Genomic DNA, 27,942 nt, shown 5'->3' with positions numbered 1-27,942 from the left:
AATAAATGTGATATATCTATCAGAACTCTCAAAACTCTAATCTTAAATTCGGATCACAACATATAAATTTTGGGATTAGATTACAATTCCAACCATAAAAAAAATAAATAAAAAAATTTCAAGCTGTGCATGAACAGAGAAGTAAAAGATTAAAGAAGGCCCAGTACAACTCCAACTGCCATGCTCAGTGATTCCTTGGAGTACATTAAACATTGAAATACATGTTGTTCCTTGCACAGTACCTGCACCGTCCAATAATAAATGTTGTCTTATTATTATTTTCTTTTCTGAAAAAGAATGCAGCAGAAATGAGACTCTATTTCTATGCGGAAAGTTAGATATTGATGCTCTGATGATTTGTGGTTGAAGAACATGGGCTCTTATTCTTCTCAGATTCGCCACATGATGCTCGTCCTTACTGTATCCATTTTCATCTTTTTGTCATTGCAAAGAACCCACATTTTGATTGCTGATGCGTCCGCATTTGATGCAGCAGAGTGCTTTAAACTTCAGAGCCCACAAGAGCTTGAATTCATGGAGGAAAGTGGTGAAGATGGTAATGAGAAGCAGATTGAGAAAGTTTCAGGAGAGGACGAGAATGAAGAATATGCGAGCTTGATAGTGCAAAAATTCAGAGCCTTACTAGGGTTGACAGGCTCCAAAACAGGAAACCCACCAAGTGAGTTTCAGTCACCAGCATCATCTCCTTCAACCTCCATAGAAGCTGAGGCTCCAGCTCCTGCCCCTGCTACTGCTTCAGTGTTGCCTATCCAAGCACATTCTCATTCCCCTTTTCATCACTCAAATTCAATCCTTCCTGCGCCCAAAATTCTAAAAACGCACAGAGAAAAAAGCAGATTTAGAAGAATTTTAGCAGGAGTGCTTGTGTCAGCAGGAGCTGCCTTTTTTGTCAGTGTTCTTGGGCTTATCTGGGTCTCTGGAAAATTCAGAAAGAAGAAAAGAATATCTGCAAGAATAATGTCGGTGTATAAAAAAAAGGTAGGAAGAACCAGAGGTAAATCGAAGTATACATTTACCCAAAAGCCAGCAAGCAAGGAGAGCTTAAATCCTGTTCTTGATCTTTTGTACCTTAAATCATCAGAAAGGGATTTAGAGCTAGATGATACTTGTCTTAAACAAACTACTGTAGATACATTTCATGAAAGAAAGGAATCAAACCAAGAACTGATGATAAAATCAGAAATTGATAATGCTAATAGTTCTTCCACAAGGGAAATCATGTCTGTTCATGAGGATGTAGAATCTATCAAGTTTGAATCTGATGGTGGAAACTCTTCCCCTGCAGAAAAAGTTATTCCCATTGAAGGCCATTCCTCTGATGATGAATCTTTTCATTCTTTTGTCGATTCACGTTCATCTTATTTCAGGTTTTCCAGTGCTTCAGCTGGTAGTCTTACTGAGATATCAGAAATTTCCCCTTCAAAAGTGACCAAGATTTCATCATCTTCTCTAATAGCTACTTCTTCCACAAAATTAGACATTCCGCAAGCCACTTCAGAATGTATCTCAACCCCTGCTTTGAATTTACAACCAAAATTTCCTCAATCTCCAGGAATAAGAAAAGCAGATAATCTGACAGTTTCATCTCCATCAGATTCTGATGTGAATTTTGCCCCACCACCTCCTCCTCCTTCTCAAGCTCCATCTGCTCTAGCTCCAACTATGCCCTTCCATATTTCATCTTCTTCTCCACTGCCAAATTTGTCATCTCCTAGGAAATCAGATTCTTCTTCAGGATCAAACCAGACAGTTCAAAATGAGTTGGTTTCATCAGCCCAGACATCTCCCAAGACTTTACAAGCTTTTTCGAGTATCCCTTCCTCCTCTTCACCATGTCCACAAGGAAATAGCAGCTCTGCCAAAGGTCCACCTCCTCCACCTTGTCCTCCTCCAGTTCTACAAGGAAATAGTAGCTCTACCAAAGGTCCACCTCCTCAACCTTGCTCACCTCCATCTACGAAAGGAAATAGTAGCTCCACCAAAGGCCCACCTCCTCCACCGTCTCAGCTTCCTCAATATTCACAGGGCAAAGCTAGAGTTCCACTGCCAAAATTAAAGCCTCTTCATTGGGACAAAGTTAGAGCTGCACCTGATCGTAGTATGGTGTGGGACAAGATAAGGTCAAGCTCATTCGAGTAAGTCCTGCCTCATTTTCATCAATATATTTACACTTCTGATTGGAGTTCACCAATCAGTGATTTGCAAAACAGGTTGGACGAGGAGATGATTGAATCACTTTTTGGATATAATTTACAAGTTACAATGAAGAATGATGAAGAAAAGAGTAAAACCCCATGCCCAAACAAACATGTCCTAGAGCCAAAGAGACTGCAGAACTTAACCATACTCTCAAAAGCCTTGAATGCAACTCCTGAGCAAGTATGTGAAGCATTAATAAGAGGTAATAGCTTAGAAATCTTCACAGAGTTTTATAAAATATGACAATGAATTTGGAGCAGAAGCAAAACGGAAACTAATATTATTTGAACTGTGGAAAGCAGGGGATGGCTTGAGTTTACAACAACTAGAGGCGCTGACAAAGATGGTACCCACCAAGGAAGAAGAGGCTAAGCTTGCAGACTATACAGGAGACATCAATGAATTGGGACCTGCAGAAAAGTTTGTTAAATTAGCACTTACCATACCATTTGCCTTTCTAAGAGTTGAAGCAATGCTTTATAGAGAAACTTTTGAAGATGAGGTGGTTCATCTGAGAAATTCCTTCTCAATGCTGGAGGTAACTGATCAAATCGCACACCAAATCAGTTGTATGCTTATATTTATACTTACTGTTAGGAATATCCTCAAACAGCTTATGTGCATAGAGACTGTGCATGTAGGTTATTTGAATAACTCTATAGTGTATCCTAGTATAATTCAACTCTACTTATGTCCGTCCCTTATTCTGCTTTTCATTAGGATGCCTGCAAAGAACTCAGATCAAGTAGACTTTTCTTGAAGTTACTTGAAGCAGTACTCAAAACAGGAAACCGTATGAACGTTGGAACAATTAGAGGTGGTGCTAAGGCATTCAAGCTTGATGCTCTTCTTAAACTTGCTGATGTGAAAGGAACAGATGGCAAAACTAGCTTACTCCATTTTGTAGTCCAAGAAATAATTCGAACAGAAGGGGTTCGAGTTTCAGACAGTATTATGGGAAGAATCAGTCAGAAGAACAGAAGCAAGACAAATGAACAAAGAGAAGAAGATTACAGAAGAATGGGTTTAGAGCTTGTTTCAGGTCTAAGTACAGAACTCTATAATGTCAAGAAAACAGCTACAATTGATTTGGATGTTCTTGCAAGCTCAGTCTCTAACCTTTCTGAAGGAATGTCTAAACTGCAACATTTAATAATCAAGGACTTGTCCGAAGATGAAAAGAGTGGAAGCTTTGTTCATTCAATGAAAACATTCATAAATTATGCAGAAAGGAATCTGAAGGAGTTGCAAGAAGATGAACACAGAGTACTATTACATGTTAGAGAAATTACAGAGTACTTTCATGGAGATGTGAGCAAAGAAGAAGCAAACCCACTTCGTATTTTTGTTATTGTTAGAGACTTTCTAGGGATGTTGGATCAGGTGTGCAGAGAGCTCAGCAGACTGAAAGTTCCTCGTAGTCCAAACCCACTTGCTCCATTTCGGTAGATTAATGAGTTTATAAGAGGAAATCATCCAATCACAAATAAAAAATGTATTTTCTCTTTTTGGTTTTGTTATTTTTATTACGAATTTTCATGCAGAATTTGGGCTCGTTTAGATTCAGTTGCCTAGAATTCTTGCATATAGATGGGATTAGAGATTTAATTCAGACTCAACTACTTGGTTGGCGGATTTCTAATAACAATTTAAGACATCATAACCAACGCCCAAAAGATGATAAGACTTTTTTTAAAGTATTTGATTGGTTTTGAATTCATATCCGAATATGAAATATTCGGCTTAACATAAATCTAATCGAGTCGGTAATATTAAACAAAAAACAAAAGGCCATTACGAGACAAACATATATTAATCAAAAAGCTTTGCTGTATGTCCATACAAATGTTGAAAACCGATTGCAATGACGTTCTGTTCATAAATGAGCAGTGAGCGCATCTGGTGTAGTGGTATCATAGTACCCTCCCACGGTACTGACCGGGGTTCGATTCCCCGGATGCGCATACTTTTTTATAATATTTTTTCAATTTTAATGTTTTTTGAAAAATAAGATAAGAGATAAAAATATGTAAAATAAAATAAAAATTTCTTCTCATAATTTATTTAAATATAGTACTAAAAATAATAAGATAAATAAGTAAAAGAGCAGGTGAATTAGTATTCAAATTTTAATAGTCTAAGGAGTGATATATTTTTAAAAATGTAATTTCAAATAAAAAAAGAGATTTTTTCTGAAAGAGAAAGATAAGCTGATGGAACATAAGGATGGAAAATTTGGTGTTTTAGGATTTTATTTTGCCATTTTGTTTTAATTTAATTTTTTTAATTTTTTATTTCTTTTCTTGATTTTAGATGGTGGTTTTCTTTTGTCTTGTATTAGGACGAGGGAAATAGAGTCTCTTTTTGAAACTATCATTTCTTCTAGATCATCTTGCTATGGATGGAAGGGTTGATTTTTGATTTTGTTTATTTTTTTAGGTATATGGCACTGGCAAGTGAAATGTTGATGGAGGAACTTGTACTCGAGGGCTTCAACTTTAGCTTTCAGTGTAAAGGATTATTTTGTGTGGTATTGTAAATCGAAACCTGATACGTTCGATAGTCATCACTTCCATCAACCTTTTTCAGTTAAGTTTTGCAGTATCTTCTTCTTTAATTTTGCTTTTATTGTTGGATAAATTCACCAATGACCTATTTCTCTCCCTTTTGCATATTTGTGTGATGATGTTTTGATTTTTCTTTACTTTATGCTTGCCATCTATGGATTTTGAGTTTTGTTCCAGCTAATATTGTCAAGCGCGCTTATTTTTGAGATGTGGCAGTGTGGTGTGGTAATTGCTTTTACCTTTGACTGTTTATTTGTTTGATGGTCTAATTTATTATTTTGATATGCTCTGTTTGAATGATTTGATTCATTTTTATTTATTTTGTTTGGTTTTTAATTTTTAATGGATTGAATTTTTGGTATTCTATGTAGTTCATGTTGTAACTATGTCTTATTTTAACTAGATAAATACAATTTCACTTGCACTCTAAAAAAAAGGAAGGGATATCTTTTTAGTCCAATAAATTAGATTATACATTTTTTTTATAAATAATTTATTAAAAAACATATTATTTAAAGAATATTGAACATTTAATTAATATGCCTCTAATTATATATATTTTTTAACAAAGCATTGTTCAATATTTTTATGCATAATTAATTTGGAAACCTAAAAAACATCCTAAATGAAGCTAACACTAGCATGTTCCACAAAGCAAAAGGTCACTAAATCTCCATTGATGAAAGCAAGGAATCATTCATCAACACATTCATCACAAACATTCCTTTCCCTTTCAATCAGAAAAGCTATAGCTTTCAATTTCATGGGCTATGTTTGCATTGCTTCCACCATCATTGGTTTATCTGCATCATTCATTCTGTTTTTGCCCAATTTAAAGAGATGGCAGAAGCAGCAAATTGCAACAAAGAAATTGAAGATTATAAATGAAGCATTGGCGCATGCTGAAGAAAGAGCAATGAGATATCAACAGAGACATGATCATATATTAACACAAATATGCTCACATTATCTGTCTCATCAAGATCTTGAAGAAGCATTGGCTGCTGCTAGGGCTGCTATGAATGAGGCTTTGAGATTTGTTGTTAGATTGAGAGAGATGCAAATCAAGATCTTGATTAATTTCCCAGATGAAGCTAATATTTCTGTGTTGGATATATCATGACTCCTGGGCGAGGTATCGTAACGTAGTCGGAAAAAATCACTCATTTCAATTGGAAAATTTATTATTTTTTTAAATTATATATTTTTATAAATATAATTTATCTGTAAAATCATGTGATTATTTGTATCTAATTATACAGTATTTTGATTAAGAAAATAATTATTTATTTGCAGTTGGATAGTATATTGATTTGATGGGGTGAGCAAGGTTAACTCACTAGTACATAAAATCATTTCTTAATTCAACATATTTATATATAATTTTTTTAATATTCGTTCTTTATTTTTTTAATTAAACAATTAATATTAGTTAACTATTAATTGATTATCCATTTAAAAAAACTTGGATCCAATCATTAACCGATTTTATTATTAATGAATCAAATTAGATATTGGTAATTTTTAACTTACACCCTACCAAAAAAAAAAAAATCCTTCAATAATATTGCTAGCTTAGATAATCCGACGGTTCACAATCCAAAAATATTCCAGTCGCTAAACAGATCATCACTGGCCAACAGCAAACTGAGGATTGCCAGCATGGTATATATGAATCATCTGATCATCAAACCAATGCACAATTTAATTGGTAGAATCATAAAGCACACGGATCGCCAACGTTGCGTGCAGTTCAATAAATATCAATCTTCAATTTCACACGTTGCATTTCTCACACTTTTTCCCTCTAACACGCTCTGTTTGGATTTCAAAGTTTCAGTTTTCTCTTCGTCTGGTACTAGTTAGTAATGGAGACTGCTAAGGAGAAGAAAGGTGCCGGAGGAAGAAGAGGAGGAGACAGGAAGAAGGCCGTTTCGAAGTCGATTCGAGCGGGGCTCCAATTCCCGGTCGGACGAATTGCTCGCTTTCTCAAAAAAGGTCGCTATGCTCAGAGATTTGGGGCCGGAAGCCCGATTTATCTAGCTGCTGTTCTCGAGTATCTTGCTGCTGAGGTTTGTTTCAGATCTGATATGCTTTGTGTTTACATGCAATGAGTTGGTATTCTAGAATGATTTTTTAAAAACCATTTTCTAGGCTACCAAACAGGGAATTCTATTTATTTGTGTTTATTTGTTGATATAGGTGCTTGAGTTGGCTGGTAATGCAGCACGAGACAACAAGAAGAACAGAATTAACCCTAGGCATTTGCTTTTAGCAGTTAGAAACGATGAGGAATTGGGGAAATTGCTGCAAGGTGTGACCATTGCTAGTGGTGGTGTGCTACCAAACATCAATCCAGTTCTTTTGCCCAAGAAATCTGCTGCCACTGATAAAGCTTCCGATTCCAAATCCCCCAAGTCTACCAAAAGCTCTTAAAAATGAGTCCTATTAGTTATGTATTAGTTCCAACAACGGAATGTAGGATCTAGGAGATAGTTCTTTTGTGAATTTGACTATCCTTGTAGCTAACGACAAATTCTATAATGGAAATTTCATAGTTTTCTACATTGTATTCTCTGCTTTTTCAATTATCATGGTGTTTTGGAAATTACCTTAATTGAAATTGAGCTTTTTCAAAACTGACATTGAGATCAGAAATCGTCAGAAAGCAACTGCTGCGAAGGTTACATTCTTAATACTTTTTGACAATGACATATTTAGTTCTTGATGGTTAGGGCCGTTGTCTGTGAGTTCTGCCAAACTAGCCTTTTCAGCCGCATTCTGTACGGTAACAGCAACTCTGATTCCGGTGAGCTCCTGATTCTCTCTGCATTACTTTCTCCTTTACATGCTGCACTTTTTTACTCTCAAGACTGGAAATTTCAGGCCTGCTTCCTTCAATCTCTTCGGAAAAATTAACTATTACCGAATGCAACGAAGTGCGAGCGAGCTTCGCGTCCTTCATTCATTCGTATGACTTGGTGACATTTTGATATCATAATTCAATACAATATATGATTGTTTTAGCCTGTGAATAGGATTCCGTCACAAGAACTTTTAGGACCATCCTTCAAAAAGTGGAGCAATCATGGCAAAGATCAAGCTGGTGTTGAGAACATGAAGAGACCCAGACCGGGGAAAAGCTTAAATATAAGTCTCGTCTGGGGAAAAATATCATTAACAAAATGTCATCAAAAGCCTGAAGGGCCTTCCCTTGTTCCAAACATATTCTAGTGCTGAATATAAGGGTAAAATAAATATTACCGGTTATGCGGCATAGGTAACATTATCTACAAATAGCTCTAGGCTATATAATTACTTATTTTCTTAACATTCACAAGTAATTCCTAATACTCTAAAGATGTATTTACAATCAAAATATAAAACAAATCTTTACATCGTATTGGGAAAAGTTTCTCCTTGCTTCAAGAAATTGTTTGAGTTCAGGAAATTATGATATTCAAGCTGAGTCATCTCTCCACCACTTTCTGGGTCAAATTGGCATCGATAGAAGCTGCACAATGCAATACCACAAAATCGTTGTATTTTGAATTTATCAGCAAAATGAATTAAAAGTAATTACCATATTTTTAGACTTTTAACATTGCCCGTTGCCCTAGAGGCATGGAAATTATGAAGAGCAATAAACTAAGCTCTCTTAATTTTAGGTGAACAGAGAAATATAGTAAACCAAAAGCAAAACAAGAATGCTCTGGTGTTTCATTACCTCCCATCCATACCAATGATTACAACTGTGTTCTTTTGGCGGCCAAATGCAACAAAGTACTGCAACCCTTCAGGTAACCGAAACTGCGCCACTGACCACTCTGAGCTGAAATACTTTGGCAATACACCTGCAAAAGACACCAAACTTGGATAAGCCTGCTTCACTTCCAAAACATTGATATGTAATCAAAGCTGGCACGTCCATGTTCACCAACTTGGGATTCACATATCATTTAGTTGAATTCGCCAAGTTGGTGCACTAGAATTATAAGTCGGGCCAAAACCTTTGCAATAATTTCAAGTCTTCCTCCATAACCTCAACTAAGATCTGCTGGATCAACTATACTAAATCCAAATCCAAAATCTGTCTCAGATAAAAGCTGCAATGATAAAACCATTACCTTTCAAAATGGAAAGAGACGAAATGCCTAAACCATTAGAATTATTTGTTTCAGCTGCAGTATGCAATCTATCATTCGCCAATGACATCAATCCTGAGTCAACCTTGATGCTAAATACATGAACAGTACCCTTATCACTTGAGACAGCTAACCACTGTGCATTGGAAGAGAATGCAAGACTGTATATTTCAGCTCTGTCTGCGCCTCTCCTGACCTTAAATTGTAGTCACAACAAATGGTCAAAACTCAACAAATAATATTAAAACTTCAAATAGACAGCAAACTAAATGTTTTTATTTTCCAATTACACAATCTAACAGAAGATGTGCTCACCTAAATATTACACTTAAAAAAAAAAAGGATTCAAACCCATTAAAAGCGCAACCTTCAAGCTCTTAATGGCTTCAAAAACTTCAACCCAAGCGTTTCACATATGCTCACTATATATCTTCAATTAATGCGATAAAATAACCCAAAATTTGAAACTATACATTCGAAGATGCATCCTTAAAATTTACAATCATCAGCCTATTAATTATAGGTATGAACATAAAGTTTTCACATAACAACACACATTTATGAGTAAAGGGATTCAGAAATTAGCTGAACAAGAAGCATACCTCCTGCAATAATGATCCGTCCAAGGTATTAAAGACCCTAATCAAAGTGCCCTTACAACTGGCAGTAGCCAACAATCTAGCATCTTGAGTCATTGTCATACACGCAATTTTCGAATCATGTGCCATAACAAACTTGGTTCTCTTCGACCCATAATTCTCCACTCTAATTTGACCCTTTTGGAGGCCTGGGCAAACCAGAACCATTGGCGATGAAGTACAAGATATCTCACACAACCCTTTTGGGTTCAATGTCGTTTCGATTTGGTGCACCAGCTTCAAGTCCGCAAAATTGTAGACAAAAATTTTCTGAGGCAACACAACGATTATCCTGTCCCGCCTGAGTTTCACGTTTTTTACCTCTGACCGGAACGATAACTCGCCAATGCATCTGGAGTGATGTTCTTCCCAAATCATTACCTTGGTTATCGGGTAGAGGGGATCGGAACCACCACCGACCAAGCAGAGGATGTTGCTGCGGAAGAGCAAGGCTACAAGGCCGATGCCGCCCCGTGAGTCGAAGTCCCGGCGGAAGAAGGGCATGAAGGGATCGGTATTGTAGATACAGAAACCGTTGTCAAGGCCAGCTGCGAAGCACCCATTGTCTTGGTTAAAAGAAAGGTGGTAGATTGATGGGGAACTTGCGGGGAATTGGGTGGGATTACAAGGGGGAAAGGGCGGGGGGCAAGTTGAGGAAGAGGAAGGATTGACGGTTTCAGAGTCGGAATCCGGCGGCTTGTGGTGGGGAATGGTAGAGGAGCGGTGGAGCTGAGCCATGAAGTGGAAGAAGGAATTAGGGTTTTTAGGGTTTGGAGAGGATACGGTGGTCATTGAATTGATGAGAAGATAATAGGGAGGCAAGGGACGTGGCACAGAAACTTGGCAATGAGTTGGATATTTTTTTTACGAAATAATTTCAATTTGCTAAAATTATAACTAATTAAAACTTTAAAAGTTTCTATAGTGAAACTAGTTTAATCCTAAAAAAAAATTAAATTGAATTTAAAAAATTAACAATAAATTATAATTTAATTTTTAAAATTTTATATTATTAAATTTATAATTTTTTAATTTAAATTTTATATTTATTAATATAATAATAAATATATTATAAATAACAAATATTTATTGGAAATAGATTTATAGTATATAAAATATAACATATCAACATTATATATTAAACATTTCATTAAATGTATACACTCAACCTTTTATATATATATATATATTTTTCATATATAAAAAATTATACTGTATATTAATAATATAAAATAAAATAAAATAAAATATATTTAAACTCATAAAATTTTATTTACATTTTAAATTTTATTAATATATATATAAAATAAGCGAATAAAAGATTGATAAAAAATTATTAATAAAATAAAAAAATATTTATTAGTCAAATAAAATTTTACGAATTATATTAGTTTATTATTAACTTTTCAAATTTTAATTTAATTTTATGGTTATAAGTGTGATAAATTGTAAATATTTGTGATGAATCGAAATATGATTTTGTTATGATTATCAATTTTGAAAAAAAAAGTGAGGCGGTAGAGGTTTATAAAAGTTATTCTAACGGTCAAGTCAGTAAATTAAAAAATAGGGCGAGTATAAAAAATTATTTAAAATTTAGGAATGATTGTCTAAGAAAATGCATATTTTTATTTCTGCGATCATTAACTTTTATACAATGAGAAGATGGAGTTAATTATGATATTTTTTAAAAATTTGATTCGTGTCCGTTAATTGATAGGGGATTTCACTTACTAATTGATTGATGATACTATAATTACGGACGTAACGAAACCTATTGGATTATACTTGTTAACAGTAATTTTATAAAAAAACTCAAACTAAAGAACAAATTTTGACGACAAATCGAGTATTTTTACATGTGTTTCTTTTCACGAGTAAGATTGTGTATCGATTTATTAAATCTTTGCAATCGTGACTCTGTCTTAGCTTGAAAGGGCATCACTCTTTATTATTTTTTTTGTCCAAAACATTCTTTTATCTTCTCACACCTAGCATGAAGGGGCATCACTCTACGTTTTTTTTGTTCAAAACATTCTTTTATCTTCTCACACCTTGCTGGAAAAGTGGAGATTTTTCGGTATTCCAAAGGTACCATTTGATTATATTGAGGGGTCCACTAAATTAATAATATTAAAATATATAATAAAAATAAATAAAAATTACTCATTAAATTCACATTATTAAAAAATCATACATATATTAAGATAAAATTTTAATTTTAATTTATTAAATTTAAAATTTTTAATTATTTATCTTAATACTATTAGATTGATGTACCATCTCTACTCAAAGTATCAAATAATTTGCTGAAAAAGTGGGTTCATTACTATTAATAACAATACAATGATTTGAAGGATGGGCTAGGCCTAACTGTAGCAGAAGTATTATATTTGCTGATACAGAACCAGAAAAGTGATTTCATTGCAGGATATATGTGGGCCTACAGCACACCCCATTTTTTATAACATATTATTCTTGGGAAATTATGAATTTAGATTGATATTGCTCCACTAATACCTTGCAATAATGTTAAAAAGATTTTCTGGGTAGTGAAAATTCGACAATAATTTTGTAAAAAGCAAGTGAACCAATCTGCCTTTAGGAAACCTTTATCGGATGTTCGGTATTACATGCGACTTGAGAGTTTTAGTTAATAATGATCCCAAAAATCATATCCCAACTCGTGATTCTAAGTTCCGACTTAATATCAGACCCAAATGACAACATAAGCAACTACTAGAATCTAAGTCCAATAATACATTAACATGCATTTCAAGCACAAAGCAAAGAGTCAAGTTGGTCAAGCCTATAAGAGTAAATATTACCCAGAAAATAAAAAAGGAAATGCAAAAAAAAAAAGAAAAAAAAGATGGCACTATCTATACGGTTACATTTACTCAAAAGGCTCAAGCAACACAACACAAGACCAATCACTATCCATATGTATTTTCCTTAATTAGCGTCTGATTTAGCAGCTCTTGGTGCCCACAAACACGTCCCATGAGGAAAAAATTGTGCAGCTTGTCTCCTTTATTACAAAAAGCCATGCATGCAGAGGTTTGGACATGGGTTCGGTGGCTTTTTCTTGTAGTAATTCAGCGAGTATCGTCCCGTACAGTAGTAGCCATCAGAGAGGATGATAAGGCACATAGCCTAACAAGCCCGTTACAGAGGTTACAACATCGTTGCACCTGGTCAAAAGGCTTAGCATCTGCTGTGAAATGTCTATGCTCGGCGTGCTAGGTGGAGCAATAGGAATATTCTGATTATGAAAATTTCTGGGAGCTACTTCAGTATGATGCGTGTTATTAAATGGGAGTTTTGCAAATTGACTAGGAGGGGGGAGAATAGGCGATTGAGATGGAGATGGAGGCATAACCTTTTGATAGTTCTTACTATTAAAATCCATAGCAACAGAAGAAGTAGGTGCACCACCATCAGCAAAACTAGCATTGTTGTTGAAGTTTCTATTACCAATCATCAATTGCTCTCCCCTACTAGTTTCTTCCCCACCCAACATGAATTTTACACGAGCTGTCCCTCTACCACCATTACCACCAGTTACCTGCCCTGCCTCATCGCCTGTTGGTTTCTTCAAAATGGACTTCAGCTGGATGCTTGACTGAGGAAGAAGCTGCTGCATAAGTAGTCTTTCATTTGCTGCATCCTTGACTCGTGGAGCCTCAAGGGAAGTGTCATCTCCTCTTCCCTTGTCAGATTCAGGTGCCTCAGGTGCAGGAGCTCCTACTTCCCGAACACTGTACCTCACACTAACATCATTACCAAATAAGGAATTGTTCCCAACAGCATACTTATATGCTGCCTGCGCATCAAGCTTGTGCCGGAACACAACACGGCATGTTGAGGACTGCCAAAAGACACGGATAGCTGACTGATCTATTGAGCCAAATCGAGCAAACCTGGCCTTCAGCTCAGCAACAGAGGGAAGAGATGTTCCAGGAGGGAACTTCATCACCAGCATGGTTGGCTCTACTGCTCTATGCTGAGGCTCTATTTTCTTGGAAGACTCTGATTTGGCTGGTTTTGGTGGAGCTGCTGTCGCCAGTTCTTTCCCTTCTGATCGATGGGTTTCCAAAGTTCTCTGAACTGCCTTCTTTTCTGCAGTTAACGATTTCAACTGACTGATTTTTTTCAACCTCCTTGCTGCAATTTCTTCTTGACGATCAGAAGGCAGTCGTTTTCGTCCACCTCTTGTTGGATCATCTGGTCTGACCATGGGTTTTACAGGTTTTGCAGTTGAGAAATCTCTAACATTCTCACCAGCAGAACTGTCAGAAACAACAACGGCAGATGGAGATTTAGTTGCACGAATTTCAATGGGCTCACTCTCAGATGGAGGTGATGAAACCAAGCTTTTCTGGTAAAAAAAGGACCGGAATCGCAAAAAGAACTGCATTGTAAATGGAGGACTCTTCCTTTCAGCACCATGACAGGGATCAACAGCGAGTGCATGCAATTCACTTAACAGATGTGGTACCTCAAGCTCAATATTTACCCCACTACTGAATGAGGAATTACTGGTGCCAACATCTTTCTTCTGGTGGTTTACCCGAGGATCTTCTCTGGTAGCCACACTGATTAGACTAGATTTTCCCACTGATGCCCCTCCTGTTCCCATGGCCAAACGCTTCTTTGGAAGATCAGGGCTTGTTTCTGGACCCAACTTCTTTTTCTTCTTTTTTACCTTTACAATAGAGTTCTCAGAGCCCACGTCCCCCAAAGGGCGCTTAAGAACTTTGGGCTTCTTCACTCCAACATCAGAACTCACTGCAACAGGACACTTTGCATCAACTGGTGACAGATGGGAACTTGGTCGAGCATCATGAAGCTTATCCAAACTACTGTCTCCTTCAGTTCTTGCAGGAAAACTCAGAGTTTGTGTAGAATCTTCATTCATTCTAGAAGCTTTTGCATTCTCATCATATCTAATATCAACAACGGCATTACCTTCCTGAAAAGAAGGTGATGCACTATCTGTTACACCCTGAGACAATCCCTTCACAGAAATATCAGACTGACCCATACTTGTGAGGACCGCAACCACATCCGACCCCAGTTTGTCCTTTGTTTCTTGCAAAGCATCCTTCTCCTTATCATAAGATGATTTTTCATCTAAAGTAGTATCTCGGGTAGTTTGACCACCCAGATATTTTTGACCCTGATCTAAGATTACTGCTTCTTTACCAAGTACATCTTCACTAGGACCTGCAACTTCCTTGATGATAATTCCAGCATTTTCATGTTTTGCTGAAATAGGTATTGGAGCCCTTTTCTGCAAAACATAGTCACCAGTTAATATTGCTGATGAACCTTCCTCATATGCTGCAGGGGCCGAGGAAGTTGCTTGCCTTTGGCCAAGCTGAAGGGTCTGTGAGTCGACAGGTTCATCTCTTCGTTTGAAGAGGTACCTATCCTTCTTCAAATGGTCCTTCACTTTCACAGGTTTTTTGTGGCTCTTTCCACTACCAAGAGCTTCTGCTATCACTAGTGGACCACTCAAAGGGGCTGGAAAAGGAATCAAGGCAGAAAAAAAATAAGAACAGAAAGAATTCAGTGCTATATCATAGATAAACATAAAACTTGAAAGGCTTATCCATGCAGATATTAATCCTTCCAAATTTAGTATGCAAGCACATATTAGTCGTGATAGAAATCAATTTCTCAAGGCACTCTTTCCCATATATGAAAAGTGTCTTCAACATAGGTATGAGTATGCTTAAAAGATCTTGCATATTTCTGCATTAAGGGCTTTAAACACATCCTCTAGAATGTTTTAGTGATATAAAATCCACCTCCATATATTCCAGTTTCCCTCAGAGGAATGGATGAAGTGAAAACAAATTATTTAAGGACTTTATCTCCTATACTTCTATAATATCCAAAATGCTTTCATTGCAATAGATACTTCTCCAAGCTTCACAACATTCCACATGCACAAGTATCCTAGAATAATTAAAGCTATTTGTCATCTTCCAAGAACCATGATAATAAAAACATGAAGGCCTAACAGTTAAAGATCCAAATAAGTTGTCAGGTCAAAAGAACAATGAAAAGGCAGAATCACCCATTATGTAAGATCTGAGACAGCAACTAAAATTCCTAGCTAACCATGGTAGATAAAATACGCAAGTAAAGCAATTGCAGTTTTCCATTAATAATACAAGGACTTGGCATTTCCAAAGTGCAAGTCACAATATGTTCCATATTTTAGTAGAACACATGTAAGAGAAAAAAACACGGTCAAAATTAAGCATTAGAAAAATTACAACGATCAGGATAAAGAAAATGAGATGATACCTCGGGTTGGATCTTTAACAGGCTGATCTAATAAACTTGCTGGATCATTAGCAGGAAGTTTTGGCTGAACTCCAAATGCCTGTGCGTATGTCTCATCAAACTCCTCAAACATTGACTTACGTAATGCAAAAGCTGTAGCCCTATTCTTAATAAAATCAATAGTACTCCGATCACACCCTTGTGGTGCCAAAGCCAATTGCTTCACAAAAGCAATAGTCTCGCTGGGCTGAAACCCATCCCGAGCTTTCTTTATTTGATTTGCCGCGTATACTCCTCTTGGCTCATAATCTGGTACATCAACTTCCAAATATCCTTGCACGTTGGTTGGCCTAAAATTATACTTATTTCTACACCTACAAGCCACACCAAGCCCACGCCTTCTGCTCGCCTCATCCACAGCCTCCTCCACAGCTTTGACAAAATTCCTTGAATTCGTTTGCTGCGATTTTTCAGCAAAATAGGGATCAAAAGGAATAAGCTCAGCTGGGTCGAACCACCCATAACTGCTATCCCCAAAGAATGCAACTAAAACATAACCCTCTCTCCTGGTGCGCCTCACCGAAGATGATGCAAAGGCCTCATTGAAAATATGCCCTGGCCACCATGGGTGTGATTTCACCTTCCCCCAAACCATATCACCCAGTTCAAAACCATAACTCAATGCCCTAGATGTTCCAGCCATGGCCTCATGCTTCTCATTGGCAACAAAATCATCGAACTCAGACATAAAGGAATTATAAACCTCTCCCTTCGCATTAACTCTAGATACGGCACATCGGTCATTTTGTAGGTCGAATTGAACAAAACTTGGGTTTTTCTCGTTTGTTACTTCAAAAGCTCCAGATTCTTCTTCCATTTCCTCATCTACATCAACCTCACCAACTCCGACCATAGCGTTAAGCTCTTCAGTAGATCCATTATTCTCTAAAACCCTAGCAATAGCTCCACTCCCTTGAGCTTTGGAATCACGCTCCAAGCCAGAAATCCTGGCTTTCTCTTCATCGGGGCTATCAGCAACGTCACCAGAAACCCTAGCTTCTCCTCGGTTATCTTCGATCGTATTCGAATTTGTTACTAATTCTCTATCGCTTTTTACGACAGATATCATTGCAAGAACTAGAGCTAATCCGAAACCCTAGAAATATATTATTTTAAAGGCTCGAAAATAAACTAAGCATACCTTCTTTTCTCGCCTGGTGAGGGCGATTTGGCTCGCTTTTGTTTCCTAAGAAAGTGATAAAAATGGAGGGGCGTTAGACAGATGCAAATGAGAGAGAAATCAGTAAGAGAAAAGGAGTGTTTGGATGGAAAGAAAATCCGGGGAGCGTAAATTTTCTCTCGATTTCTGGATAAAAGTTATATATCTTCTCGTGAAGGATCATTCGATAGAGCGACGGTATAAAGTAAAGGATTGAGAAAACCATTGATTTATCATCTGCCGCCACATTATTAGGTTTATGGCTTTTTTTTTTTTCCACATATATATTTTTTTAGAAAATAAATATGAGTTTAATTTTATACGGTATTAAATCCAATAATGGTTAAATTAAATAGTTATCTTGATACTTATATAATGTATAATATAAATATATTAATTTTTAATAAAAATAAAAATAAACATAAACAATATATATTATTTTTAAATTAATATTTGTATATTTATAAAGAATCTAACTAATACTTTCAAAATACTCTAGTATTTATTGAAGGGTAAATCAAGAAAAAAAATATTTAATAAAGTATTATAATCATAAAAAAGATAATTATTTAAAAATAAAAAACACTCCTAAAACATACACAGAAAGTATATAAATTTAAATAAGAAAAAGCAAACCGGATATATAGAGCATATGACTCTCAAGAAATAAACTTAAAACAAATAACAATAACAATTTAAAACCCAATCCATTCATTCAGACCCGTTCAAAGTCAATTACAGAAAATTCTAAAAACACAACTCTGCCTCAACAGAGGCAAAGAAAATGGTGCTATGGCATTTTCAATCTAAACTAGCCATGGAGCAGTCTGTTCAGCACCGAAAATTCCACGATCCCTCACCGCCGTCTGAAACATCAATCCATCAATTCTGAGAAACCAAACACAGTCAGCACATAATCACACTTTCTTTTACACACAAAACTATACAAAATAAAATATAATAAAATTTTGCTAAGAAAAAACACCATCAGTAAGGGCAGGTTCCCTTCGCTCAAAGGCAGAGGAAACTCATCCTTGTTGCTTCTTCTCTTTCTCTTTTCTTACTCTTGCTTTTCTTTTATCCTTCCCCTGTTCTTCCTTTTTCTATTAATTTTATTAAACTTATCATAATTATACTAAAGGATAATAAGAATTGTTGTTATATTCCCAATTTTTAAAGAAATTTATTAATTTGCTTTTATTTTAAAATCATTTAACTGAAATCTTCATGTTTTTTAAATCAAATTATTCTAGTCATTTTATTAAAAAAAATAAAACAATAAAAATATTTAAAATTATAAAAATTAAATAATAAATATGTTTACAATTACATGAAATTAAAATCATATTAATATTTAAGATGGATAGATAATAATTTTTTTTGGCAAAAAATAGTTTTATGAAATATTTTACGTTTCAACAACTTAATGGTTTGTGCTTAGGTCCATAGTTGTTTTTTTTTTTTTTCTAGGTTCATAGTTCCATCTATTAACTTAGTGTGCCTATTAAATATTCAAGACCACTTATTCCACATGGCCAAATTTGTATAGGCCTTTTTTTAATAACAAAGCTTGTGGAAGAAAAAGAAAAGAATTCAATTGCATGATACAACTATTCTTTATATATATACATACATAAATAAATTATTGTTTGAGCTGAAAGAGTTAGATTGTTTCACAAGAATTAACAAAATGATTATAATTAAAATTTTGCAAATTTCCATATTTCAAACAGTGGAATATGGATATAACAACTACATGCATTACATTAGTTGGGGAGTCTCATGGCATATTTTAGGCGCAACACCCATTTATATTAAGCTGCAGCCAATGGTTTTCGACGACTATATATTACTTCAATAATAGTAATAGCTGTGATCAAGCGTTAAGGCTTAATTGGCAAAAACAATGCTCCCTAGGAAAGCCTACATTAACATTAGAACAGAATTTTAACATATCATATAGTTCCATTTTTGCAACATGTGCACAATTCTTCAAACTTGAATGGCGAGTAATGAAAACCTATACTTCACTCAAATAAATATATATTTGCTTCAAATACAATCTCTTTAATGGAGGCACAAAAAAAAAATTGCTGCAGCAGTTGTATTGAAACTACATAGCTTAAACTAACAGTACATTTTCTTGCAAAATCCCCCCCCCCCCCACAAAGGGGGTTTTGTTCTGAAACAATAGCTTTGATAATTTTATTCCCATCATAGAAAGAACCAGGCTAAGTAAATGAAAACTATTTGATAGAAAAATTGATATATGAGAACCAATCTAATGATCTTTTTTTTTGTTGTTGTTGAAAACCAATCTAATGATCATTGCTTAACAAGGTTGACAAAATTCAGGCTTCATCTTCTCTTTGGTCACCAGGGGCTCCAGCAAGCCAACCCCACATGCCACCAGAGCCCTGACTATGTTTTGCGTTTAAGGCTGCTTGTTCAGAAGCTGCCTTTTGCCGCTGCAGGAGTTCGAGTTCTTTTTGTAGTGTGTCCATTGTTTGAAGTTTTTGTCTTAGTTCCGCAACATCAACCTGTTGGTTCAAGGAGTAATTAGCATATGCTGATTCAATCTAACATGCAACACAAAGAGCAACAATTTTTTAGGCTGGTGTCCTATTTAAAAGAAAAAAAAGTCAGTAGATGAAAGTCATCCTAAATGGATCATCATGAGACAGCCTCAAATTACAAAGATATCCAAGGAGTTCATTATAATTGGAGATTTATCAACTAACTAATTAACTCTTTATTAGAAGAAAACCCTTCACCCTTCCAATTTACATCAATAATTTATTGTCTTTTTCACTCTTTATTAGAAGGGAGGGCCATGTATGGGTACATATAATTCATAACTTACACTTGTATGCTCTTCTTGTTATTTACATTGCGATTCGTTATAGTTGGTCATCTGAGTTGAGAGGCTTGAAAAACTAGTTAACATAACGACACTTGAGTTGACAGTTACTATAAAGGTGATTCTTCACGAAAGTGAACTTGCTCGTTTCTTCTTGTTTATTCCAATCACAAGAAATGGACTTTACCTGGACTACAAATGGATCAACTAGTAAATCTTGCATGGGAATTTCTATTACCTATTTCTCTCAGAAATCTATTATAACCACCTTTTCCAGTTTATTTTGCTATAGAAGAAAGTTTTTTTTACATGCATGACCTGCCTTGGAACAAGAGAAAAAAAAAATATAAAATTATCCCAAGATATTCATGATATGTTTCCATTGGTAATTGAGTTCATGCACACCAGATAAGAAAAAAGGAACCATCACCAAACATCAAATGGATGGCCACAATCAAACTGCAAGTAAGAAAACAGAATGTGCAGCTAATAGCTAGGATGTACCTCTAATTTGAAACATCTAGACTGCTCAGCAGCAAGCTGGCCGCGCACAGATTGGAGCTCCTAAAATATCAAGAAAAGGATTTTAGTCATTTAAAAAAGGGAGGAGGGAGGGAGGTATGTAGGGCATTTGTTGGGCTAAGAGAAAGAAACCCTTTTATGTGCCCTGATAACCGAAACATTAATTAGTGAAAAGCAGGTGCTAGATATTTTTGTAAGGTACAGAAGAAAAGCTTTAGGAACTACTAACCAATCAAATATGTCTGCTAATTACCTTGTAAAGATCAGTGTTACGAGCCTCAGCTTCAGTTAATTCTTGCTTTAATTGGATACTTTGCAATTTCTCCTTGCTAAGAGAGGATCCAAGTTCTTCTTTTTCTGACTTCAAAGTTGCTATAAGCTGTTCACTGGATACTTCACCCTTAGATTTCTGAATGCAACCCAAAAATTTCAAGTACAGAAGTAAAGATACATGAAAAAAGTGTGAACTTCAACGTCAGCAGTCAAAAAATGAATGCATTTTGCAATTTGACATACCATAGGCTCTGGATCAACATTATCCATGACAATTTCTCTTATTTTGCCTTCTTGGCCTGCCTCAAGCTCAGATTCCAAATCTCTGGTTGCATTTGTAGCATTATGCGCAGTGGAAACACTATCAGGCACTGGAGTCTCCATAATATTTGATTGCAAGGCAGACTTGTGGCTGGGTTTAAGAACATTGACCTAGCCGAAACATCAAAATCAGAAGAGTGAGGAGAAAGAGAAGCTAAAATCACAACTAACCTCATTGCTGTAACGTCCATTATATCCCCCAAATGATACAAGAATATCTTCACCATGGTAGGAGCTCACAGCCAAACTCAAGCCCTGCAATCAAAGACAGCCAGATAAATTCCACAACTGCATTTCCTGAGTAAAAAAGCAACTAGATAGTTGGAAAAGGTTAGCTACCATTGCATTTAACATGCACAACAGTTTTCTGCATTTCACCTTAATGAACCCCTCCAAAAATTTAATGAAAAATTTGATAGGAACAAACATTCCAGAGGGAGAGTCTAAGATCAAATACATATAAAAGTAATGGTGGTCTACAGATAATTCCAAGACATAATACCATAGGCAACAAGAAAGTGAAAAATGTAGATATATTTAGATGCATTCCTTCGCAGCTTCTGAATTACATTACGGCATTTATACTAAATTCAAGCACACAATTTAATTATTATAGGAACGTGGAAAGTGGGAGCTTAGCAAAGAGACTTCCGGAAGGATGTATCGCAGAATGGAGGGAATTGGAAGTTGAATACATGTGGAGGGACAGCTAGCCAAGGGGCAGAGAGAGTATAAGGAGAAGAAGAGTGTGTGAGAAAGGGCATGTGTCAAGTTGATACGTTTCTGGTTTAGAGGGGCAGAGCAATCTGCACGGGGAATCTTCCCTGGGGACCCTTGGCAGCCATTTTTATCTTGTTAATTCCTTTGTTATTTTCTTTCAGTATTTCTTTTATATAATTTTGTATTTAGGCAAATACTTACTGCAAAAGGATTCTGTCATTCTCACTGCAAAATCTCAGTTCATTGATTGCATTCAATCATTTTACATTTAACCAATAGTTGAACAGGTGAGAATTTAAGGGGCCATGCATTAAAGGTCAACTCAGATTTGATATCCTTCACTAAAAATTTAGATTTTCAGGATGCAAGATCGAACTCGAGCATCCATGTAGAATTTCATCTATCCGACAATTAACATTCTGATGAATCCTGTACAACTTTCCAGTATTATGGCATATAAATAATATATAATCTCATAAAGTACCTCACTGGCAAGGGGAACACGCCCTTCAACAGAAAAAACAACAGACCAAACAAGTGTAGACATGTTGAGGACAACAGTTTCAGATACCCCTGTAAAAAGTAAACAAAAGAAATGCAGAACATTCATATAGTATAATACGAAGTTTTTTATGGTTGAAACACACTGAAAAAAGAGCATTTTATTCTATTACATAATTAAAAAGGATTTGACAATAGTCATGTCTCAACAGATTTTATATATACAAGACAAGATAATAAAAGCTAATTTCCGAAAAATTGTGTTGACAAGTTTTGTTAGGATTTTGTGCCTTCAGTGACGCATCACTAGACTATTTACAGAAAAAGTAGTTCAACACTGTGACAGATACTGGCATGAGTTGGGCTAGGATGTAGGATCAGCATTTAGAAATTTTCAAGAAGATATTCTCCAAGGGAATTGCTGTTTGTTTTTGTTATATTGTTTTTCATTTTTCTTTTTACTTATAAACACGCCAAGCATAGGGATTAATAGTTTAATGCTTAAGATAGAATATCCATACCACTCTTGTTGTCTCCACCACCAACAATAAACCAATTCTCCCCAACTGTCACACCTGCATGTCCAGCCCGTGGACTTGGAATTTCCCCCTGTTGTGTTGGTCTTGTCCATTCCATCTGGAAATACATTACCTGACACATATTAACGGCAATCCTTCTGGAATAACAAAAGATATTAGGATAATTTATCTTACAGCTTGTAAATCAAGCACATGCAGATCATTGAAACAAGTGGCATGTGAACCACCGCCAAAAATAAGAAGGTAGCGCTCTGCATGAACTGCAGCAGCATGATCAGACCTTGGAGAAGGAGGAACACCACTACAAAATAATAGGAGTACAAATTAATCTCTAAAGCATTTTCAACAAAAATCTATTCCAAACCGCATGGTTTCAACATAAATTCAAATGATCTATTTACATCAAACAATCAGGCTTGATTTGAAACATGAGATGTGAATATGATGCAGTACAATGAAATCATAATTGGTTGTGACCTTTTGAGTTTATTTAAATTCAAATCCTAGTAGTGCTAGAAGAGAACTTGAATCAACATGTAAAAGGAAATTTACAGGATCACCACCCAGCAGAAGAATCCAAACATCTCCTTTTGAATCCTGTCCCCGCCTATCTAATTGGCCGAACTCATCTACGTTCACACATGCAGTTAATAATTTCACAGCACTAATACTCATGAATATTGCTCTAATTGATGCCATGCAGGTTAACTGTCTACCAAAAGAATATCACTTTAATTGATGTCATATTGGTTAAATGGCTATTAGAAGACTTCGGTAAATTTCAATCGTTCCTCAACCATAACAAACAAACAAGATGGTATTAAATGGAAAATGTAAAAGAGTCTAGAATCCAAAATGGCAAGAATAATCTTACACAGCATCAATTTCATCCCAAGTCATAGTTTCTAGGTCCAGAATATGCAAATCATTCAAGAGAGATCTCTTTGCATCTTGTCCACCAAAAATCACTAAGCTCATCCCAACAAGTGTAACAGACTGACCCCCACGTGAGACCTGCAATGCAATAGAAGTAATCATTCCTACATTTTCTAAGCAATCAATATCATTAAATAAACTTCTGAAGAGACAGCTGTCAGAGAGCAATTATTCCCATGTCATTCAAAATTATGCTTTTACATTCCAGTACAAAATTTCATTTCATGATTCATAATTCTGCTTGTTTGACCACTTTCCGCTCAAAATCTTACCACAAAATTTACACAGTTAGCAAAGAATAACTACAAATTTGTGTTTTCCAGTTTATTGAATGTCACAAATTCATCAGAAAACCAGGAGGAACCCCCTCAAACTTGAAGTTTAATATCACAGTAACTAATTTTCTTCATTCTGATTTGTAGAAGATTCTTGTTTCAGTTAATATAGTGAGAAGATAAATTAGAGAAAATAGATGTTCCTTTAATTTCCTTATTTTGGATTGTAAAAGAAGCTTAAGTGATATACCGGTGCTTTCCCATATGTCTTTAAGATTGACCAAGTGCGAGTTTGTGGATCAAATGCCTTCACTGTCATGGAAAAGGAATAAAGCATTAAAGCAGTTTGAGAACGCAGCAAAACACATTAAAGATCCTTTATCATACCTTGAATGCTTTCAGAAGGATCTTTTGTATGTCCAGCAATTGATAGAAGCTTATTCTCCCAAGCTATCTGTGAAAACAGAAAAGAATTTATCATGTTACCTCACTGGTTTGGCATAATCTAATAAGCAATTATAGAAGCTGATTACAGAATATCATATCACATCACTGGATTGGCATAATCAGTATCAGGCTGATGCTTGCTTCCAGTGAAAACGCAACATATATTTGCCAGAATCATGCCCTCATAAGTTCACAAAAAAGAAAAATCATTTATATACTAATTACTAACCAACGAATGACCAGCACAATGAGTTATTTTAGCTGGGGATTTTGATTCATCTGACTCAGCCACAGCCTTAGCATCAATCTTAGACCAAATCCAGCTTCTCAAATCCAGAACCTGCATTGTGCTTCAAATTTGGGATAAGTTCTTCATGTAGATACTGAAAGAAATAGAGAATTCACCACCCTCTTCTTCAACAGTAAACAGCTAAGCATAAAAATATTAATTCCTAAAAGAGCTTATGATACTGAGGCACAAAATTTACGACTTAAATGTTCCAACGTCAGCACAAAGCATTTTAAAAACAGTTAAAATTCCAAGAGATTCCATTTAAATTCAACAAGTTGGCATTTGAAGCATAATCCCGTATACAACAATAACACTCTAGTCAGTGAAGTAGCCCACAAGCATAGATTTGTAAGTGAAGATAATGTGCTCACATGAAGATCATTAAGATAACGACCATTGTGGTTTCCTCCATATATGTACATCTTATCTTGAATAACTGCTGCTCCATGCTGGCAAATATGGGAACACATTTGATGAGTGGATGGATTTGAAAGCAGTAGAAACATAAATAATAATAAGAGACCAAGAACAGTTCACATTTTAAAAAGATAAAAGTGATAAACACACAATACCTCATATCGGGCTTTGGGGCGTTGGCCAGATATTGGAGGGGCAATCCATTGATCATAAACAACAATTGAACCAAGTCCTTCTGAGACAACATCTTTATCCTGAGTTTCTACAATTCTTCCATTCTCACTGGAAATGGTCTTTGTCTCTGGGAAAGAATTTCCATTCTCCACAGCAGGCTCAACTTTTGGGTTATGCTATGGCAAGCAAATTTTGAAAATATCTATAAGCATGTAATTCTGAACATATTGTCTCACATATTTCATTATCCTTCACGTCTATCAAGTGTACAAGTATCAATCAAGAAAAACTTTTGGGAAAAAATAATAACAATGGTAAAGAATATGCACCACCAAAGACAAACTCCATTTTGTATTCCCAGTGCACTCACATTTGTTTGGATGTCTACAGCAGGCTCAGAAACAAAGTTAGATGCTCTAGAATACCAACCCGGATCTTCTTCCTACAAAAGAAGAAAAAAAGAAACAATAACAATTAAACCATATTCCAAGTAATTCATGAAAACATGAACTTAAAAGATCCAGTGCTACGGACCTCCAATATCTTCACAAAGAGACGCATTGCTTCTGTTGGAGGCATGTTTGCAAGTCCATGCCAGCTGCAACAATAGTAATGATTTTAGAAGAGCATTTACAACAGTGTAGATAAGGATTTACGATGATCAAAATATAATATACATTGTACACCTTACTTGTAAAATGCTTTCGGCACTGCATCTAAATCTTTGTCTACCTAGTCACTTCAGAAACTTATAAACTACTAAAACTACGCTACTCACCTACCACAAGCACAAACAGATGCAAAACAATTTGCAAACATTCTCCAATTTCAATATTACATAATTGATTTTCCCCCAAAGATTGCTTTATCTTTATTCTTTTTGTTCCATTTCCTTCAAATTATTTGCTCCATGTTTCCAGAAAAAAGTCTTCTGTAACTGATGTTCTACGAAGTGTTACAGATAGCTCAATAGTATGGAACAAAATAACTGAGAAGCCATTGTAGTATAAACTACGAAAGATGTATACATGTCCAACCTGTGAATTCATGTGCATGAAATACAAATATACATGCATATGCACACACACCTCTTCCATTTGCTTTGTTCTACGGCATTCCAAGTGCTCGGTTTTGGTGTATTACAAGGTCCTACAGTTGCCTGCATCACATATTCAACTAGCACAGATTAGTATAGTTTCAATCTCCCATTGACCTCTCCAGATCTAGCTATCCATTCAAATCATTATGCATACAAACAGATCAGAGAGCAAATACCGAGCCAACAGCACAAATAAATTATCGACTTAATCCAACCACAAAATGCAGTCTCAACCCCACCAGTTTTTGTTTATTAAAAAAAAATGCAAAACCATATAATTCATTTGAATTAGCCTCAATTACATCAAGATTCACGTCTAGACAACGGATAAGCATTCTCAATATCACATTGAGATTCAGAATATTAGATCCACCCAAACGCGCGCTCAAACAGACTCATTACAAACAGCATTTTCCAGCACGGGTGAATAGAAGACGATCAAAGCAAAGAAACGAACAAATAATTGCACTAAAACACCTGCGGCAAATGACTTCGAATCACTTTCAGATATTAGAATTATCAATTTGTTTGCTAACAACCAGTAAATTTTTGCAATATATCATTAAAGCTATCAAAATATAAGCTTAAACTAACATGAATCACATAAAAATATATTTCACGTTAAACAAATAAAAAGAGCACCGTTACGTAGAGAATAATGATTAAGATCTCAAGAAATCATGAAGTGTGGGAAGTCGTTGGATCGTCCATAGGAAAAAGAGAGTGAAAATGAGAATTGAGGAGTTAAACTAAGCTAAGCTACCTGCTGGTACAAAGCGTAGAGGAGCAAAGCGGTGTCGTTTTGGAACTTAGAGGAGACGCTACTGGCTGAATTAGGAGATCCGTCAAATCCAGCGTACGCCGCCGCTGCATAGAATCGCTCCGGGTACGCGAGGCCAGAGCTTGCCCTCGCCATGGCCATTTCCTCTTCCGTCTCTTTCTCTGTCTCTCTCGCTCTCTCTATTTTGTTTAGATTTGTTTTGGGAACGACGAACCTATGCGTGCGTTTCAAGGTTCGAAGAGCTGCGTTTTAAAAATGTTCAAGCTTAAGCTGTTTCGGTTGGGACGAAATATTATAGTGGCACGTTCGGTGCTGCTCTGTAATTTATGGTCTGTCGGGATTTGTTTTTCAATGCTCTTTATTATTATTATTGGATTCTAATTCTATTGCCTTAAGATTTATTTTCCTTTTTTTTTCATTTTTTAATTTTTTTTTTCTAAGATGTGAAGTTGATGAAGAAGAAGTTCAATTTCATTTTTCAATTAATATATTAAAAAATATAATTTTTTAATTATATTCATTTCAAATGTATTAAATTTTATTAAATATTAAAAGAGAAATTTTGAGAATTTTCTTAAAATATGAAAAAATAAAAAAATAAAATTATAATAGTTGATTTATATATTAGTGGAATGAAAATAAAAAAGTAGATAATAATTTTAAAATAATTAAGAATGAAAAAATAAATAAAAATTA

General features: G+C 35.5%; 5 protein-coding genes, 1 long non-coding RNA gene and 1 other non-coding gene across 7 annotated transcripts; 3 read left to right on the top strand and 4 right to left on the bottom strand.

Moving 5' to 3' along the window:
- LOC122724589 lies at positions 1-786 on the bottom strand. Its single transcript, XR_006352061.1, has 2 exons — positions 644-786; positions 1-525 (listed from the first exon to the last, which is right to left on the bottom strand). It is a non-coding gene; the product is annotated as an uncharacterized LOC122724589 (long non-coding RNA).
- Positions 373-3,875, top strand: LOC110623039 (formin-like protein 11). Its single transcript, XM_021767866.2, has 4 exons — positions 373-2,156; positions 2,232-2,422; positions 2,523-2,758; positions 2,941-3,875. The coding sequence occupies exons 1-4, from the start codon at positions 373-375 to the stop codon at positions 3,667-3,669; spliced, it is 2,940 nt and encodes a 979-aa protein (XP_021623558.1). The 3' UTR covers positions 3,670-3,875.
- A 238-nt stretch (positions 3,876-4,113) lies between these two features.
- On the top strand, positions 4,114-4,184 carry TRNAG-CCC. The gene has a single exon. It is a non-coding gene; the product is annotated as a tRNA-Gly (tRNA).
- A 2,361-nt stretch (positions 4,185-6,545) lies between these two features.
- LOC110623559 (probable histone H2A.5) lies at positions 6,546-7,352 on the top strand. The gene is made up of 2 exons (XM_021768547.2): positions 6,546-6,859; positions 6,990-7,352. Exons 1-2 carry the CDS (start codon positions 6,656-6,658, stop codon positions 7,221-7,223), a joined length of 438 nt encoding a protein of 145 aa, XP_021624239.1. The 5' UTR covers positions 6,546-6,655; the 3' UTR covers positions 7,224-7,352.
- A 543-nt stretch (positions 7,353-7,895) lies between these two features.
- On the bottom strand, positions 7,896-10,399 carry LOC110623558 (autophagy-related protein 18a). The gene is made up of 4 exons (XM_021768546.2): positions 9,535-10,399; positions 8,915-9,128; positions 8,515-8,641; positions 7,896-8,301 (listed from the first exon to the last, which is right to left on the bottom strand). Exons 1-4 carry the CDS (start codon positions 10,360-10,362, stop codon positions 8,181-8,183), a joined length of 1,290 nt encoding a protein of 429 aa, XP_021624238.1. The 5' UTR covers positions 10,363-10,399; the 3' UTR covers positions 7,896-8,180.
- A 1,911-nt stretch (positions 10,400-12,310) lies between these two features.
- LOC110622519 lies at positions 12,311-17,344 on the bottom strand. Its single transcript, XM_021767049.2, has 2 exons — positions 15,892-17,344; positions 12,311-15,099 (listed from the first exon to the last, which is right to left on the bottom strand). The coding sequence occupies exons 1-2, from the start codon at positions 16,997-16,999 to the stop codon at positions 12,701-12,703; spliced, it is 3,507 nt and encodes a 1,168-aa protein (XP_021622741.1). The 5' UTR covers positions 17,000-17,344; the 3' UTR covers positions 12,311-12,700.
- Positions 17,345-19,092: 1,748 nt separating this feature from the next.
- LOC110622987 (acyl-CoA-binding domain-containing protein 4) lies at positions 19,093-27,532 on the bottom strand. Its single transcript, XM_021767777.2, has 18 exons — positions 27,229-27,532; positions 26,455-26,525; positions 25,901-25,964; positions 25,737-25,808; positions 25,348-25,542; positions 25,147-25,224; positions 24,713-24,823; positions 24,424-24,490; positions 24,287-24,348; positions 23,700-23,839; positions 23,000-23,126; positions 22,808-22,922; positions 22,270-22,358; positions 21,237-21,320; positions 20,988-21,176; positions 20,725-20,880; positions 20,454-20,513; positions 19,093-19,629 (listed from the first exon to the last, which is right to left on the bottom strand). The coding sequence occupies exons 1-18, from the start codon at positions 27,385-27,387 to the stop codon at positions 19,441-19,443; spliced, it is 2,028 nt and encodes a 675-aa protein (XP_021623469.1). The 5' UTR covers positions 27,388-27,532; the 3' UTR covers positions 19,093-19,440.
- Between the last annotated feature and the right edge of the window lie 410 nt (positions 27,533-27,942).

This window comes from Manihot esculenta, chromosome 9, assembly GCF_001659605.2.
Source record: "Manihot esculenta cultivar AM560-2 chromosome 9, M.esculenta_v8, whole genome shotgun sequence".
Taxonomy (NCBI): Eukaryota; Viridiplantae; Streptophyta; class Magnoliopsida; order Malpighiales; family Euphorbiaceae; genus Manihot; species Manihot esculenta.
Note: the sequence above shows the minus strand (reverse complement) of the source record. Positions and strands in the feature narration are given on the sequence as shown.

Coding starts and splice junctions, on each gene's coding strand:
- LOC110623039 (XM_021767866.2), top strand. CDS start 373: ATGGGCTCTTATTCTTCTCAGATTCGCCACATGATGCTCGTCCTTACT. Junction 2,423..2,522: donor ATGTGAAGCATTAATAAGAG/GTAATAGCTTAG, acceptor TGTGGAAAGCAG/GGGATGGCTTGAGTTTACAA. Junction 2,759..2,940: donor ATTCCTTCTCAATGCTGGAG/GTAACTGATCAA, acceptor GCTTTTCATTAG/GATGCCTGCAAAGAACTCAG.
- LOC110623559 (XM_021768547.2), top strand. CDS start 6,656: ATGGAGACTGCTAAGGAGAAGAAAGGTGCCGGAGGAAGAAGAGGAGGA. Junction 6,860..6,989: donor TCGAGTATCTTGCTGCTGAG/GTTTGTTTCAGA, acceptor TTGTTGATATAG/GTGCTTGAGTTGGCTGGTAA.
- LOC110623558 (XM_021768546.2), bottom strand. CDS start 10,362: ATGACCACCGTATCCTCTCCAAACCCTAAAAACCCTAATTCCTTCTTC. Junction 8,642..8,914: donor GTCTCTTTCCATTTTGAAAG/GTAATGGTTTTA, acceptor TGTCTTTTGCAG/GTGTATTGCCAAAGTATTTC. Junction 8,302..8,514: donor ATCATTGGTATGGATGGGAG/GTAATGAAACAC, acceptor TGCATTGTGCAG/CTTCTATCGATGCCAATTTG.
- LOC110622519 (XM_021767049.2), bottom strand. CDS start 16,999: ATGATATCTGTCGTAAAAAGCGATAGAGAATTAGTAACAAATTCGAAT. Junction 15,100..15,891: donor TGTTAAAGATCCAACCCGAG/GTATCATCTCAT, acceptor TTCCTTTTCCAG/CCCCTTTGAGTGGTCCACTA.
- LOC110622987 (XM_021767777.2), bottom strand. CDS start 27,387: ATGGCCATGGCGAGGGCAAGCTCTGGCCTCGCGTACCCGGAGCGATTC. Junction 25,809..25,900: donor TCTTTGTGAAGATATTGGAG/GTCCGTAGCACT, acceptor CTTCTTTTGTAG/GAAGAAGATCCGGGTTGGTA. Junction 25,543..25,736: donor CTGTAGACATCCAAACAAAT/GTGAGTGCACTG, acceptor TGCTTGCCATAG/CATAACCCAAAAGTTGAGCC.